Below are 18,392 nucleotides of genomic sequence, written 5' to 3'. Positions count from 1 at the left end.
ATGGCCTACAACTCTCCTGGAGATCACTCCAAGGATGATAAAAGGCAAAGGTAAGACAGAAGCGTACAGGGGTTTATACACCTAGCCATGCCACTGACCTGACATAAGGTTCGTAACAGTAGGCATAAGAAGGGAAAAATGATGAAATTATTTTATTTACTTTTATATCTATATCTATATGCAAAGAAAAAAAGAAATTAGCCTAGGCAAATAATTCCTTCACCTTTCCACTAGTCCTGATGCTGGGTTTAGAATACTGGGTTTCTATATGCTTGATTTTTAAATTACTCTCATTATGAACAATGGTACACTAACACTATTCAAAAAACAAGTATTTAGCCCTTGAAATGGAATGCTGAATTCTCTTCGAATTCCTTCACAAATAAAAATCTAATTAATCCATAGACCTATTATGCAAAATGGAAGCTGGATGGTAGGATTCCTCACCTGGGATCGATCCGCTGTTCTGCAATAAGTGATTCCTCTCCCTTTCACAGTACCTGATACCTGCACAGGTCTATCTGTCAGCATGGCCTCTGGATAGTAAGAATATGGAGACGTAGTTACATTAATCAGAGCACAGGAAATGTTGCTCCTGACTTCCTGCATTACTATCTCACCTGAATACAAGTCTCAATTAGCATCATTTGACCATAGTTGGTGGCTTACTTCATTGCACTGCAGACTTCCAAAGCCAATAAATAATGAAGCACATGGAGGATGACAGTTGGCACTGATGTGCAGTAGGGGAAAGACATTCACTAACTGTTAGTTTAATGAGATACTTTTGAAACAGACTCTTATAGTGTTATCTGTAATGAAATAGCAGACTGAAGGATCAGATACAGTCCAGAAGGCTTATCTGCCTGACTGATTGTATTTTGAGTATGAGCAGCTACAGCAAAGGGAACCTATCTTTTCTCAGGTATGCCTGTGCTGTTCTGGAGTTAAAAGCATCACCTGTGATGATCTAAGACAAATGCTTTCAAAGATCATTGTAAGATAGTCTTAGCTTCCCACCATTTGTTAGGAATTATCTCTGATAAGCCAAGTGCCCTCATATATCAGATAGTTAAATTTTTCTTCTCAGATGGATTGTCTTCAAATACAGTGGTCTTCCAATACTACTTTATCATGTGAATTATCATTATGTAACATATACTAATGGAAAAGTTGCATCCCATTGTAACAGACAGCTGTTGCAATGGCTGATTAGTAAAAAGTGTAGATAGCCTTTCAGAAGGACACAGGAATGGTGTATGAAATCTAAAAAGAATCTGCAAACTTTTTCTAATACCTTCCACCAGGTGTAAGAAAATCAACACAATTCAAATGCCAGTACAAAGTTCTCTGGCACACTTTTAAATTTCTTTTTTCCAGCAAGTGACTTAAGCATTGTGGCAGTACATGACCACCCCACCCCCCACCCCCTGACAGGAAACAAAATGGAGGAGAGCAAAAAAAACCCAAACCCTAGAGGCTGTAGGTTGAAAATTGAACTGACTAATTGAGACATGCCAGGTACACCAATGGGGATTAAAATGACCACAGATCAGATTTGACAAGGGTATAAATGGGGTCCCACCGGAGGACATTTTGGGAATCAGTCCTCCATGGAGCAGTGGGTCTGCAGTTGGGGACTCCCCCTCGGGTCAGGGCACCGCCCGAAGTAACTCCTGCAGGTTGAGAGCCCTCATCTTTTAGGTGAGCGATACGCGCATTTTGAGTCATCGTTTTAAATCTTAAGAATTCTTAAGTCGGCTGTGTATACTAATTCCCCTTACATCACTGAGCCTGTGGTTTACAAATGCTACTGGAGTTCTAACTAACTTTTTACTTAAAGTAAAAAGGTTTTTTTTGTAACTTCACTTGTTACTGAGCTTTAACACCTGTTCCATTTGATTGTGCGTGCCTCTGTAACAAGCATATACTTAAGTACTTTGTAACAAGAAGTAACACAAAACAGTAACCTTATTATAAGTAGCCAATTAAAAATCACAGCTTTCCCCTTTAGAGACCAACTATGTCATGGCTTCTGTTTTGTTTCTCTATGAGAGAACACTTTTCTCTAACTTTCTCTTTTACATTCTGCTTAAGGTCCTTCAGACAAAGACTCTGCATGCTGATTGAGCTACTGTATAATGCTAAGTAAACAGCTGGACCAGAAGACCACAGGTTTCTGGAACTTCACAGTCTAGTTTGTAGACCCACCATCTATCCAGACCTGTGTAACTGCGGTTCAACTTCTAAAACCCTTATGATCCACCACCATACTCCGTTGTCAACAGACAAGAAAACATCAACATAAATTCTCCTACTAGGTAAACCAAAACATACTATTCTGAAGCTAAACTATAGTTTTTCATTGGCTAAACAGCTGAGATCATCACTAAGATGAATTGCTTAATTCATAATTTTAACAGAACACTAACATCAATAAAAGACCACTGTTATAATCGAAATACTTTCCTCCCTGGATCAACTCTGAGCACCTCTGTGAGATACCATGTCAAGATTAATTCTTGCAATTTGTACCAAGGCAAGTAGACTTCAGATTCTAGCAGGGCTATTCAGATAAGAAAAGATGTCTTGCATGCATGGAAGTTGCAGAAATAAGGTGTGGTTTGAGAAGATAAAAGAATTTAGAAGAACTGAATAAAAGATACAATAACTCAGGTGAACTGGCACTTCAATCACCAAGTTTAAAGGGAAAAATCAATCATTATATGATGTTAACAGCATAGCTGTTTCCTCTTGCCTACCATTTCCTGCATTAATATTCTAGCCAAACTCCAACAATTACCACAGCCTTACTCACCTCTGCTGGATGCTGAATTATATACAAGCAGGTGGAGACCTTTAGTGGATGTATTGGCAGGAATGGACATAAACACACCTTCTGAGGACGGCTACATGACAGAAGGGAGTGAGAGAAAAAAATAAAAGTAATCAGCTATTTATGAGAGACAGTATAAATATGTTGCACAAATACATACTGCAATCTAAGAGGCACACAAAGAACTTCCCCTTAGGACGCAGTGTATTAAACATGATGTAATTTTCTGTTTCGAAAAATAAAGAAGCAAGGTTTTCATTGAAATAGAGTTCTGAGAACAGTGTTCAGACCCTCACTGTGGTCTGGTTAGGATTAAAGCACTCTAAAAATCCTTTCGTCGTCTTCAAGAGAAGCAACTTACTAGTATCCATACCCCAATCAGAGAAGTCTGTTACTGCTTTTCATGCCAAGTTAATGTTCCAACAGTTCAATAAAATATTATAATAGAATATATAAAATGTATAATTGATTTAATATTTATAACAGATTAATTACAGTAGAAAACTTTAGAAGTATACACACATGAAACCCCAGACATTCTATATTTATGATTGGGTTCCTTTTTATAATTCCATCTATGCTAAAATATCTAGTAGACATCTAGTATGAAAACTAAAAAACTTTATCAGGAACTTCTAATTTAGGTCTCAAAAAAGAAAATAAAAATTATTTAAAATTCTTTGGTGTACTGCACGTAGCTGTTAAAATGACTAGCAGAAGAACCATATCTAAAGAAATGAACTTAAATATCACTTGGTGTGAAACTAATATGCTGAATGATCAAGAATAAACAGAAGCAAAGAATTAAGCTTGAAGTTATACATACAGTAATTGAAGTTGTTACACCAAAAACATGCATATACACACGCATGTGCACGCACAGAAGTCACTATAGCTACTCACATACATTACTTAATAACTCAGAAGAAAGAAGGATTTCCTTAACAGTGAAGCTATTACCAATATTCACCACTTAAAATCATACCATCCCTGCAAACAAAGTTCTCTGAGCTTAAAAAATACAAAGTCAGGATTTTCAGCAGAATGCTAGGTACTCGGAGCACAACTTCACCTGCATCCTCCTTGTAATCTTTATTGGTAACAGTTTATATGTTGGTCAATGTGAGTCAGTAAGCAATCACTGCAGCAGATGGGATTTACAGAAGTAAATTCTGAAGACAGGTCCAGATCAAGCTCGTTGTGAGCCCAGCTGACACTGCTCTTGCTTGTCTACAAGAGCACACACCCAGCCACGTGTACTAAGAAGTAACGTTACAGTAATCCAAACCAGTATAAGCGTTCCGGAGTCAAACATTAGTACTTACAGGTAAATGGCAACATTATAAAAAGGCAGCAACAATAGATAAGCTCCTCTCTAGCAGCTGACAGGTTTTATTAATTTAAACCCCCTACTTCTAGCCCCAGCTACTGAGACACAGAGACTATTCCTTTCTCCATAGGGTATACAGTTAAAGGTTACCCAACGGTCTAAATCCAAAGTGCTGGGGAGAGTGTTGATGCAAGGGAAGGAATTGGTACTCATCAAAATAAGCACTAGAAAAAGTTTTTTAAAATATTTAGACTAAAAGGCCCATGGCAAAGAAATGAGCCTAATGACAAAATGAAAATTATTCTCATACAGTCTTCCAGTATACTGTTCCAGTGACCTGCTGTCTGTCTTACCTTCACACTTGTGCTGGCATTTTCCTGTTGCTAATCCTGCATAAATTTGGCTCATTCTGTTGTATTAATGAAGAGGCTTTGAGCCTAAAATTAAGTATTCATTAATTTCATTATTCAGTAGGCTCTTCCAGGCACCTTCACCATGAATGAACTGAAACCAACCTCACTTCCAGGTCTGGTGAGTCTAATTTCAGAAGTTCTCCAGCACTGTACCACCTTTACCAAAAATTTCTCATGTGTAACCAATTTAAACAGAAATTTCTGAAAACAGTTTTGTTAACAACCTGGAAGCAGCAAATACCCCTGGAGGCTGTTTGTTGCCTGTACCCCAATTGCTAAGTAGAAGCTTATCCTCTTTTTCATCATCAGATTTAGTGGACACTCAATTTCATACTAAGTGCAATTCCTTAGTTTCTCCCCATTATTAAATGGCTGGTTTCACTAACAAGAGAATTTGTTAAAGTTCTCCCCATTGTGGTGTTTTCAACTGAGGAGACATTAAGGCATGACAATCCACTACACAAAGCTGTTCTGAAACAGTTAGCTGGTGACTTCAATCCAAAGAGCTGCATTGTTCACTAGCTTTTATAAGCAGACAGAAACAGTTTCCAGTGATTTCAGATCTCAGGGTGTTTAACTATAACAAAGTTGGCTAGATATAACTTACTTATTTTCAAATCTCCCTTTTGTATATGCTTTTTGCATTTTCCACATTTGCTTGGATTTTTCACAGGTAGTTTTTTAAAGCTTTGTTAACCTCACACACACACACACAAAAAAACCCAAACCAAAAAAGGAAATTACCCAGAAAGCAAGCATTTGCAAATAGTTATAGAATAAACTCTACCTATAATTTGATTTGTAGGGAGCAGAGCACAAACCATAACAAAATACTTTCCAATGTAATTTAATTACTTACATATGTATGTACATTATTTAACTTTAAGCACCCAATTAGGTATGTAATTATGTTGAATACGTACTTTTACAACCCCATCCTGGGGGCACAAGACTTATTTCTCTACTTTCACATTGGTACCTAATGGTTATTGTGCCGAGACAAACATTATTCCCACGTGCAACTGATATTACCAGACTACATCAGTCAGATAGGAAGCACTGCAGAACACTAGAAGTTCTGTTCCACCACCACAAAAGCTGCCTTTGCTCTGAGAAGGGCCACCTAGGCAGAAAAGGCTTTTTGTCTTTTTCTTTTGTTTAAAGATTCTGCTACAGTCTTGTACTACATACTCAGCTGCTGTTACAGAAGAGTAGGGGCAGCACCAGGGAACTTATTTAATGATGAACATCAGTTTTCTCCCATTTCTGGAAATGAAAGTAGCAATCTGCTTCAGGCAGGAACAGTAGTATTCAGAATATTAAGGCAAAGGTTTGTGGGTGGGGATTAGGATTTGAAGGAAGATAGCTTTTACAGTATTATTCATCTGTATGCAATTTCACTACAGCTCAAAGCTATCCAGTGGCTTCTTACCTGTTTTTCAATACAGCACTTCTAGTTTAAAAACTTACGACAAAGTAACCTGTCACATTGGTGGGACAATGTCGTGGTTTAACCCCAGCCAGCAACTAAGCACCACGCAGCCGCTCACTCACTCCCCCCGCCATCCAGTGGGATGGGGGAGAAAATAGGGGGAAGAAGTAAAACTCGTGGGTTGAGATAAGAATGGTTTAATAGAACAGAAAAGAAGAAGCTAATGATGATAATGATAACACTAATAAAATGACAACAGTAGTAATAAAAGGATTGGAATGTACAAATGATGCGCAGGGCAATTGCTCACCACCCGCTGACTGACACCCAGCCAGTCCCCCGGCGGCGAATCCCTGCCCCCACTTCCCAGTTCCTAAACTAGATGGGATGTCACATGGTATGGAATACACTGTTGGCCAGTTTGGGTCAGGTGCCCTGGCTGGGCATGAGAAGCTGAAAAATCCTTGACTTTAGTCTAAACACTACTGAGCAACAACTGAAAACATCAGTGTTATCAACATTCTTCACATACTGAACTCAAAACATAGCACTGTACCAGCTACTAGGAAGACAGTGAACTACATCCCAGCTGAAACCAGGACAGACAAAAAAAAAAAAAAAAAAAAAAAAAAAAAAAAAAAAAAAAAGGAAAAATCATTCTATGTCTTGCAAAAGTGCTCCATATGCAAAAGACAGCCATGCACATCCACAGACTTCTCATAGCTTTCTTTCCATTATTCACATCTAAATTAATGATGTTTAGATTCAGAATAATATTTAATTTATTTTCCCAGCAGAACTGAATCTGAACAGTGCACTGTGCTGTACTGTGGTGTCAGGTTTAGTGCGATTACTAGTTTCGGGGCAGAGATATTCTAAAAGTGAATATGCAGCAGCCTGGAAAATAGTGACCTAACGCTGAAACTCTTTCCAAGTCTCTGTATGATTTTCCTACAAATATGTCCTCACTTGCTTCAGAACTAACTTTTACCGTGTTACAACATGTCCAAAGGGCTTCTGAAATAGGCACCATTCTGGGAATGCAAATGAGTGTACTCTTACAGACATATTCCGAAAACTAAAGGAAGGTACTTCAAGGATTTAAACTCAAAGTAAGCAAAGAATAACAGTGTTACAATTTCATGCTTAGCATTTGTAGACCTTTCTAGGGAAAGATACAAAGAGGTTAAATGTGCCAAACACGTGTTCCGGAAACAATGCTTGCAATATTAAAATACAGAGGAAGCTGGTGTTTTTAAACTATCACTTGTGGCAACATTTTCATGTTCCAACACATATTGCCAAGGTCAAGCCCCAGGCTCTGTATTTTCAAAGAAACACACCTGCCCAAACAGAAATGGCTGCTTCAAGTAAAGTATATTTCTCTACTGTTTAGGTCAAAACACCCAGGGTTTCAAGGTCAAAACCCACCTGAGAAGTCTGGAGAAAAGCCACAAAGTTACTGTATGTTTGTTTTATACTAATGTTTTAATATGTGTTTTATATTAACACAAGTCCATTACACACATGCATTAAAACAACATTCAGAAGTTTTACAAAGCTGTGTTGGAAGTTTAAAGGCACAAGCCCATACATTTTATAAAATTTGAGAACAAATGTTATTTTTGCTTATGTTAAAGGATAAATACAAATAAAAATGGTTTTAAAATTACATTTTGTATCCTCCACCTTAACCACTACAGCTATAGAAGGACCTTAAAAGAATGAGTGGATTAACTTAAACATAGATAAACATAAAATGATGCACTTAAAAATAAACAATCCTAACACACCATACAGAAAAACCCCAGGGTCTGAAGTTAATATGGCATGACATTCAGGAGTTAAGACCATAAAGTTTAACAGTTTAACAGATAAACAGTTCTGTGAAAATGGCAGTTTAATGCCCAGCAGTTCTCAAAAATGCAGATCAGATATTAAGTGTTACCAGGAAAGGATGAAAGAATTAAACAGGGAACATTATTACACCACTACCTAAACCTCCGGTTTGCACAGGTCAAAACCAAATACGAGGTGTAATTCCTCATTCCAAGGGCCACAGATCTCCTTGCTGACCAGTACTGTGGATAGAAGAACTTTACATGGGTTCAAGGGAAACTAGAAAAATCTGTGAAACAAAAATCCATCAGATATGGAAGCACCACCACTGAAGGTACAAAGCCACAGCCAATGCAGAAAGTCCCCTGAGCTAAAGGCAGTTGGAGAAGGAAGTATCAGCATATACTTAACCTTTCTTCTTTAGACATACGTATACACCCATTACAACATCTGTTCATGGCTGGTGACAGCACGCTGTGCAAATGGATCTTTGATATGCTCTAGTATGGCCATTCTTCTATCCTCAGTCATTCTGCACAATTTAAAATAAATGTATAGAGTGCCAATTGCAGTGGCTTGTGATTACCTAGCTGTATTTATTTATTTTCTATATTTTAGCTCTAAAATTTGGCTGTACGTACTTCTGCATTTCTCTGGGCAAAATCTTACAGCTCCTTTGGGGTAGCCTTCTGTAACTGACAGGACTTATTATCATCTTAAAAAGAATTTGCTGGGTATGTTACATTTCTGCTTTTCCTCACCTGATGGCTACACAGTATGGGACCTGATGTAATTGCCACAACTTTCATGGAAGATAGGAAGCCATCCCTATTAAATGAAAACCTCTGTCTTTTGTGCTTAACAAAAGTGAAATACTGGATTACCTCTTGATGGCTGAGGCTCATCTGGCAAACCCAGGGCCAGTGCAGCCAGAAGGAAGATTTGGTATTCCCTGTAGCTCTGCTGATAATAAGCGTAGATCCTGCAAGAAAAGCCAAACTGCCATGGTCACCAGCTGAACTGTACATTAAAGACAGGCCTAAAGCTCACTCTGGCTAAGTTTACACAGTAGACTTGAGATTTCTGAAAGCTTGCCCATCCTCTGATCCCAATAAACATGAGTCAGATTTAAACTAGAAACTCCACAGCTGATGTCCCAAATATACAAGCTCTGCTGATCTGCTTTGTTAACTGAAGCTCACACGTGCTCTTAAACTACTGAGTGAGAGGGAAACTGTGAACTATAGTACTGAAGTAATAAATGAAGGAATTACTTGGAGTTCTCCCTCTTGTTTTGTTTTAAAATTGAACAGATGAGCCAATTCAATCATTACCACTGCTTCGATTATTATAAACTGCCCTTATTTTCTCAGTAGCAGGTAGTTTGTAGGTAAAGTGGCTGGGCAATTTTAAGGCACTACAAGATGGCTGTGTAACATTACCATGTAAATATTTTTCACCGTTGCAGTGCTAGTAGTCCTTCAGTCTCATGTTCAGTTATCCTGGAGCACAGAAATAACAAAATATCATCCCTGCCACACTTCAGATTTAATTATAAAATTCACGGTCATAATATTGCATTGTTTTAACTCTCCTGCTTCCATTACTATTCCATGTCTATTACTACCCTCACAACCATTCAAATCAACTAGCCTACAGAAGACTCCCACAGACAAGATCAAGAAATAAAAACATATCAGAAGTAAAATGCAATAGAAGCTTATCTTTTTTTAGCCTCAGTTTTCTGATTACATCCCTACCAGCTCTTCAATTTCTCTTTAAAGTAAGTTTTGGAAAACTATCTTTCTGAGAAGTGCTACAGCTCTCATGAAATGCAGAGAAACTCAAGGAGCCATCAACACTGTTTAGGTTTCTTCTAGGTTTATTTGGAACATTATTTATTCAAAAAAAATTTCCAAGCCTTAGTTTAATGGTGTTTCCTGAAAAAAACCAGGCATAGAAGATTATTCTGACTCCATCATGTTCCAGCTTCCATCCTTTCCTCCAGCCTCTTTCAAAAGACTTTGGAATCCACTGGTCACAAGGCATAAAAATTTAAAATTATATTCTTACAAACTTCAGTAAGAGTTAACAGCCACAAAAATTAAAAACCAGGATCAGAAACACAGGTGGAGGGACTACTGAGAACAATCAACAAAGCACTTCCTTTTCCACTTGGTAACCTGTATAGAACCAGCTTCCTGGCAAGAAAAAAGGAAAAAAAAGACGCATAATGCTGAGGTTTTGCTTCCCATGAGAAGTTAAAAATAAATGAAACAGGTGTATGGTTTTGTTTTGTTGGTTTGTTTTTTTTTTTTTTTAAATGGTGCAGCCAGTGAATTTGATGGAACATATCCCAGTTTCCTGAGTAAAACAATACATTTAAATGGAGAGGCATCTAATACAAACCATAGTGAAAATTATTTGCATCTTTTGAATTTCAAATTTATAACTTAATGGGTGATTAATTATATATGTGTATTAATTAATAAAACAACTTTCAAAAATTGTGATGTTATCTACTGATTAGTCAACCTGCATTCCTGGACAAATCACACAAATACTCCTCTTCATCCCCAGCTCCTCAACCTCTTCATCAGCTCTAGAAGCATTTAAAAAGCACAAGACTATTCTGCTAACCTCTGTAAAAACATGCACAGAAAAGATATTCTATCCAAAGAAAAGATCACACACAACAGGAGAAAAACTATTTCCATGTTACCTACCAACAGGCATCAACTACTTTGCAAATAAACTGCCTTTAGGTGTAAAGAGGTAAATTTTCAAAGAAATTTTACAGTTATCCTGCACAAAGGTTTTTGTACTCTTTTCAATACAATTACAGACAGCAACTTCAAGCAATCTGACACAGGAATAAATTAACTCGGCTGATCAGAAATATGGAATACTTGTTCTAATTCATACAAAAGCTCTACCACTGTACCATGAGAGAGCTCTGAAGTCATTTGGTGTCTTCCAATTTTGTGGAAGATCATTTTCCAATGCATAGGGAATGTGAACTGTGCTAATGAGCTAGAGGCACCGAGTTTGAATGTCAGGACTCTGTATAATGTCTACAAATATCAGCTTCCTCCTTTCATTGCTCTGGAGTGCTAGGCAGAAACAGAGAAGCATCCTCCTAGGAACACACATTTAGGGCATTATCAGACTGGATCCATTCAAACCTACAATGTATTCTGTTACAAGTTTCAAAACTTTTCCATCTAGTTCCAGGAAAAGCCACTGCAGCACTATATTCATTAAAATATACCAGACTAAGCTTAGCATTTTCTATCAGAAGAGATTCAAGGCAGTACCACGAAATTCCAAACCTACACGACTATAAAAGTGACCAATTAAATACAGGTTACCATTGTATTTGACAAGTTAGTTTCCAGCAGACTTTTCTGATATTTGTATATTTGACACAACGTAGCATCTGTTCTTCTTGCCACAAGACGCTAACAACACAGCATGCTTGGTCACAGTATAAGGATGCATGATATACAACAGAGGCACTCAAAAAGCAATACAATATTTTTAGACAAAAACTGCCTTTGAAACAACCTAATATTCCACCACGGGAACTATAGTGGGCAGGGGATGCAGCAGTGGGAGAAGGCAATGGGATGGGTTCAGAAATACATCAAAGAAGAGGTATATAAAGAGGTTCAGAAAGGAGGATGAAAGGATGGAGCCATCTCCCTGCCTCTAAACAAGGCATGCACTACTGCTGAGCAGCTAAGAGCTCACAGCACTATTTTCTAGCATTCAGATTCCCTTGGCACCAGCTCTTGGCAGGTCTCCTGCTCCTATGTGCTATGGTGAGAAGATACATCCCCTTGTTCTTCTTTCCATTTTCCACTTTACTCTCAGCAATATGGGCTACAACCCTCCTGACCAAAAACCTGATTATGTTTTCCATCATATTCAATCAAGACTTCTCCATCAATTTGAAAACTACCACTCTCTTGCAAATTTGAAACAATCAATGGACTTTAGAAAACCCAAATAAGGAATAAGGCATTTAATTGACAGAGGCGTCGAGCAATGCCAGCAGAGTAAGTTCAAAGGAAACACCTATTGGCATCTGTTTCATGAATAGCTACATTGTACATCTTCTCACATGAACATGGGAACAAAAAAATCACAGCAGGAAAAAAGGTATCCTTCATCAAGAGCTATTGAAGCATGAAGATATGCCATTTGACTCAGAAAAATCCCAGAACCAGTATTCCTATCAGCCACAGAATATCACTGTACAGTTGCTCTGAGTTTATGCTGATCCCCAGGCACCTGTCATTCACCACTATTCAACTCTCCACCACACGAAGCTCGGGTCTGACCCGTTTGTTCCCAGTATATTTTACTGGCACAAATCACTATTTAAAAGAATACAGCTGTAAGGCCATGCGCACGCAGCTCTCAGATATCTTTATGTCTTCATCGGCACGATAACCATGAGTGCATGTTTTACTGTTACTGAACAACACCACAAACAAGTTGTTGAGCCACACGTCTCAAAAAGAAATGAAGCAATAGACCATATCCAGCTCCTACGCTCAGCAGAAGAAAATGAAGTTCAGCAAAATAAGTGGTCAGAACAAGAGCACAGACTATACATGGTCCCATTTTAACATTTACTTTCAGAGTAACCCAGTACATTTCAGGAACTATGTCCTGAGCTCTTACTGGGGGGGAAAAAAAAAAAAAAAAAGAAAAAAAAAGTGACAAAATGTATCTCAAAAAGCAAAATCACCAAAACTATGCTCAGTGCAAGTCTTAAAGAAGCTGTTGTGTTAGTGCTGGTTTTGAGCTTGGAGTTTTCTGTTGCTGACACCCAACCACTGGAAATGGGATTTACATTACCAACTCATTTCTTTTTCAGCACCAAACAGTTATCAATTTGTAATGATTTTCAGCCAAAGCCCAACTCGTCTGGATTTGAACAACTGTAGCAAAACATTTGAAAAGCCTTACTTACAGAGATTATAAGATGTTATTGTTCCTGGATTTAAGACTAAAATTGGACAAAAAAGGCAACTCTCTGGAGGTAAGGGATGGAAGCAGTCATTTATTTCATGACAAGATCAGAGTTCTCATTAAGGAGAACATTCCTGTCTTTTGGAAAATTACACCAGCTAGTATGTTTCTTGAAAAATTAGGCAAATAAGTAAACATACATGATATTTTTCTTTCCAGAAAATGTGTCTTTGTAAAAATATCTAAAACTAGTAAAGAAAAAACCTTCCCTTTCAAATGTTTGGTAGTTGATGTATCATTCCAAACTTCCCTTCTATTTTGCATTATCATATTTTTCACAGTGGCTTTGAACACTAAGTAAATAGTACAATAGACTTTTTTGATTTTTATTATTATTATTATGTATTATTATTATTATTGAAGAGATAGTTGTACCTAGAGAATTACCACTTAAGGGTGAAGTGGCTTTTATGGAGAAGTTTATAACACTACAGTAACAGGCAATTACATCAGAAATATTCTAAATTAATTTGGACATTTCCTTTAGACTTTGACGTTACAATAGAAGGTAATAGGTTACCCAACAAAATTAGTAGATTTGTTAGTACAGCACCTGTATGAATGCTGTATGTTAAGTGTAAGCTGTCCTCAAGGAGTGTTCTTTTACATATTTTCATGCTGAAGGTATACAGACAAAAAACAATATATTCCAGAAATGTGGACAAGGCCCATACTGCCTTCACTAAAGGCTCTAAGTTGTGCAGTGTTCTCACGTGACCATTTCCCAAGGCAAATAATCTTTTTGCCTGACCAGTTAAGTCATAAAGGACAAACAGGTAAGTTTGGGGATTTTTTAGCCTGAAATGTTCATGGCAGCTTACAGCGCTAATCTGAACTTAATAAAACCAACAAATATATTCCAATGCTATAAAAGAGAAAAGATACAAAGAAGAAAATATATCCACCCTGTATATTTTCCTAACTTATTATATGTAAGCAGACATTGGCAGGCAGCTTTCCTTGCAAATAACTGCAATTAACAAATCAATAGGAGAACACTCTTTCAACTATTTCAACTGTTTACATTAAAGTTGGCTGTGGTTTCCACTGTAACTAATAGGAGTAAATAAAAAAATAGCATTTAGTTTATGCAGCACTGCAGTCATTACAGAAAGGCCAGGAAAGCCAAGAACTAATGAGCCTGAGTTTGTTGACATTTTCATGCATCTTGGCTCTACAGTCTGGCAGAATAGCTGGCACTCTGACAAGCTCGATGCCAGACAGTTAGCAGAGCTTTAAATTTGTTGAAGAAGGTGAAGCTGTAATAGCATTTAAAGCAAGCCATTGAGACATTAAGATTAAGAAGTTAAACTGAAGTTTTACATTGCCAGCTTTATAACTCTGAATCTGTCTCAGAAGTTTAGAGGCTGTCACAAGAACAGACAAACCAGAAAAATTCTGTAACCAAAGAATTCTTGTAGAAAAGCTCAGAATTTCCTGGGAAACTAGGAACCAACCAATTCAAGAAAGAAAAAGAAAAAAAAAAAAATTCCAACAATACAGAATCAGCCACTCCATTTTTTCATCCATTTGTATATATGCAGAGAACGCCCCAGTTAATAGCATAAAATAAAAACAGAAGTATATTTTTAAAGAGCATATGCAGTTCCTAAATTAATGCTTCCTAAGTTAAATGAGGTCTGTGGATATCACTGGCTGAAGATAATTTTTTTTGCAACACTACAGAAGTACATTCGTTTGAATGTTTGCTTCAAACTAAAGAGTTGTGTTTCCCCAAATGCTTGTTATTGTTTTAGCCTTTGAAATAATAATTAAAAAATGAGAAACTGTGCCTTTGATTTTATGTGATAAAGTTCAGTCCAGCTATGGTTTATTTAAGTTGACATGCAGCTTGTTTAAAAGATGGTTAAGAAGTGCCTACATCTGAAAATGCTGCAAGCCATTTCCAACATAAGAATACAAAATGCTTATAAAAATAAAGACTGTCAAAGAGACTCTCTTGAAGTTTTCATTTCTAACACTTCCTTAATTTATATCTCTCCACCAATTTTAACTGAAAAGACACAGAATCTGAACTTTGTGTAGACAGGATTTTACGAACTCCAGCTACACAATCTGACCTATTCCCCTGTCTAAAGACTTATACATGAAAAAGGAGAAAAGGTGTGAGCAGTTACTTGACTAGAATTAGAGTTGTTGCCTATTTACCTGCAATGACATCATGTATTAGGAAGGTCTGTCCTAACGTGGCCCAAAATATTTCTATTATTTTATTTTCTTGACTAAAACTGAAAATAAAAAGCTGAAAACTATCTTAAAGGCATGGACTGGAACAGGGCAGAGAGCACTAAGCTATAAAACAGTCCAGAGAAGCAAAAATGGTCATAACATAGAAAGTACCTGCTGTGTGACTTCCCTACCAAGGGCCACTAAGCCAAAATCCAACCTGGGCTGCTCCTGCCATGCAGTGGGTGCCCTCACCAGGCAGCACCCAGCCGTCCACCACCACTGCCAGGCTGCACTGTGCCTGCAGCACCCCACTCCCGCACCTGCTCCTCAGCCACTCCAATTTCAGCAAACTTCAAAATAAAAAATTCCATTCAATAATAAATTTTATTTAATATTGTGGAATGGCATTTTAGCAAGCATTAATACACTCACTAGCAATTACTATTTTTAGCACTATTTCAGCTTCTGATTAGGTTAGCAACAAATAATTATCTAAGTCTTAATTGTATATTTACACAATTACTCACAAATTTTATTAATTTTTATACAGATTTGCAAGACAAATCAGTCCAGTGCATTGCTAACATGTGTACCTCCACACACAAGAACATACATAACTGATAAATCAGAGAAGCAGTAGCACAGCTTAAGGGAAGTTTGCTTGTGCCTCCTACTCAGCCTGTTTTCAGCAGAACTGTAGGGTTCTTCCAAAGCAATAAAAACCACCAGACAGAACTCAACACTGATTCTCTGCTGGCACCAAGCTTTCATTACAATCCAGAAGAGGACCAAAAATATATTACACATGCAACTTGGAATTCTGTACAGCAGATGACCTCTTCCAACCTGCCAGGACTAGCAGGCAGACTTGTCTGGTAGGCTTGCTAGCCCCCTCCATGCCTGCCCAAAGGGCCTCCCTGAGGAGGATTCTCAGAAATTGTGGCTAATCAGCCCTTCTCTCCCTCTCCTTCTCAGTCTGGTACCCTGGCATGAAGAAACACAGGCTCTTTTGCACCCCATGTGGAATAAAGGGTCATAGTGAACATTGCAGTGAGGCAGGGGAAAGGCAGCTTGAGAAACTAAGGGATTAAGACAGTGCTAGCTGGAGCTAGTGACTGTATTTCAGCTGCATTCATTGGTTCAAATAGCAACTGAAGCTGCGTAAATGAGGTCTACAAATCTGTAGTTAAACTACCTAAAAGCCTCATGCATTATTGTTTTGTTATTGTTGGTTTCTTGATTAAAAAAGCATAACTACAACTTGTCATTAAGGGTACCCTTGCAAGAATCTATGCAAGAATAAAAAATTCTAACACTGATTTTCCATGTCACAGTTCATGCAGTTTTTCAGTTTTGATTTGAAGTTAAAATTACATCCACAGCATTCTCTTGTTCCAAAAACACAGACCAAGTATCAACAAAACTGACTCTTCTATCTCCACATAAGCAATAGGTCTTTTATTATTTGGAAATTAAGTCTAGCTATGCAACTTTACCTTATTTAATATAGTATTTTAAAGCCTATCAGCGTGTATACTTTATTTGCTAATAGCAAAACAAGTCTGAATCCTAGTTCAAAGCAAGCAAATGAGAAAGAGGAGTTAAATTAAAAGCTCAGTTCTACGCCAAATGAAGTCAGAAGTCAATTCTGCCATTGATTTTTAATGAAAGCACACTTAGTACCCACACATCTTTCAGAAGTTAAAAGAAGAGCTAAGGTTTTATATCTCTCAATCCATGCAACAATGCCATATGCTGTCACTTAGAGCTATGAATTTAAGCCTTCTTCCTTTCACAGATGCCCCCCCCCCCAAAAAAAAAAAAAAGGCAAATGAAGGTATTGCTATACTTTATTTTGGTAAAACAGATGAATACACAACAGGAAGCCCATTCTAATCTATATTTAGCACTGAAATAAAGTGGATGCCTTCTATCAGACAAAACTTCTTTAAAGTGTACATACCCCTGTTGAAAGGAAAATATACCATTCTCTGCAGTTTACCTTCAACTGAATGTAAGCAAAAAATACAGTTAACAGAGCTTCATATGATGAATAACAGAAGTTAGGAAAATGGTTAAATATTAAACAGAATCTTCAATTAAAGTATTCTAGTGTACCATTCACCACTTCTCCATAGACGGCAAAAGAATGGAGTTGTGTTTATACATTCAGAGAACTTCAGTGTAACTCAACATTATAACACATATAAAAAAAAGTCAGCGTGCAAGCAATGTTCTGTTCAGAAGACTTCCTGATACCTCTTAGCTCTAAGAGTACGATAAATGCTACACTACACTCTAGCGCCCTTTTTCTGAATAGCAGGCAGTTCTGCCAAACACACTTTCACTTTGATTTTGATCTAGCATCAATCTTATTAAAAAGCAGTCAACCAGTTTTCTGGTAAAATGCAATGAAATAACATATTTTAAAATAGTATAACTGTTACTAAACAGTAAACAGTTATTATATTTCATTAAAATGTGTTGATTTTTACTGAATACAGAATATTTTATTTATTTAACCAGGCATCAAGTTCATTAAGTTATTCTAAAGCTTTTTGGAGATACTGTAAGATGCTGCTTTTAAGGTATACAACCAATTAAGCACAAATGCTTTTAAATGCTGAATATAGCGGTCACCACATCAAACCCTAGAACCATCTTGATTGTACCTAATGACCACTCAAGGTGCTTTGCAGTCAGCATTTCTTAGGAAAAATAACTTAAAATAATACTTTCTTTTGCATAAGAAAGCCAGAGGTCTGTTGCATAGATGAACTTTTCTTGTATAACTTGGAAACACTAGTGTTATAACTAATGTAGTATATTTGGCAAGCATGCTCACAAAAGTTAACAAAAACAAGCTTAGACTGCACCTTAGTACCTCATTAAGAGATTGACGGGAACAAGATGGACCACAACACTAAGATTTTGCACTGAGAAAATTAGCACTGCCTGGTCTGAGAAGCACTGGTATTAACTCAGACAGAGAACAACAGTACAAGGCTATAAACAGACTCATAAAATAATTCAGATTGAAAGGGACCTCCGGACATCAACTGGGCCAGCTTTCCACTCAAAGCAGGAATAATTTCAAAGGTCTCGAGCAGCCTGATCTGAGCATTTCCAAGGATAGAGACTCCAGAGTCTCACCAGGCAACCAGCTCCAGCATTTAACCACTCTCACAAAGAGTAATTTGCTTTTTCTTACATTGAAACACAGTTACCTTCTCGTTGAAACAGCCAGGATACACTGGAGCTCTTCTGCCACCAGGGCACACTGCTGGCCCCCCATTCAGCCTGCTGCCC

At 37.5% G+C, this 18,392-nt stretch overlaps 1 protein-coding gene across 7 annotated transcripts in view; it reads right to left on the bottom strand.

Annotated features, from left to right (window-relative positions):
* DTWD2 (DTW domain containing 2) overlaps positions 1-18,392 on the bottom strand; it is a 95,448-nt gene that overhangs the window by 58,706 nt on the left and 18,350 nt on the right. For 3 of the 7 annotated variants that reach the window (XM_069776845.1, XM_069776843.1, XM_069776846.1), the window contains exons 2-4: positions 8,735-8,832; positions 2,819-2,909; positions 448-536 (exon numbers count right to left, since the gene is read on the bottom strand). In XM_069776845.1, coding sequence (XP_069632946.1) covers positions 448-536; positions 2,819-2,909; positions 8,735-8,832 — 278 coding nt within the window. Of the gene's footprint in view, positions 1-447; positions 537-2,818; positions 2,910-8,734; positions 8,833-9,292; positions 10,051-18,392 lie in introns of those variants that run through there. The other 4 variants (XM_069776849.1, XM_069776850.1, XM_069776848.1 and 1 more) reach the window with 3 other exon arrangements.

Source organism: Haliaeetus albicilla, chromosome Z (assembly GCF_947461875.1).
Source record: "Haliaeetus albicilla chromosome Z, bHalAlb1.1, whole genome shotgun sequence".
In the NCBI taxonomy this organism is placed as follows: domain Eukaryota; kingdom Metazoa; phylum Chordata; class Aves; order Accipitriformes; family Accipitridae; genus Haliaeetus; species Haliaeetus albicilla.
The sequence above is the reverse complement of the archived record's forward strand: the minus strand, read 5'-3'. Positions and strand labels throughout refer to the sequence as shown.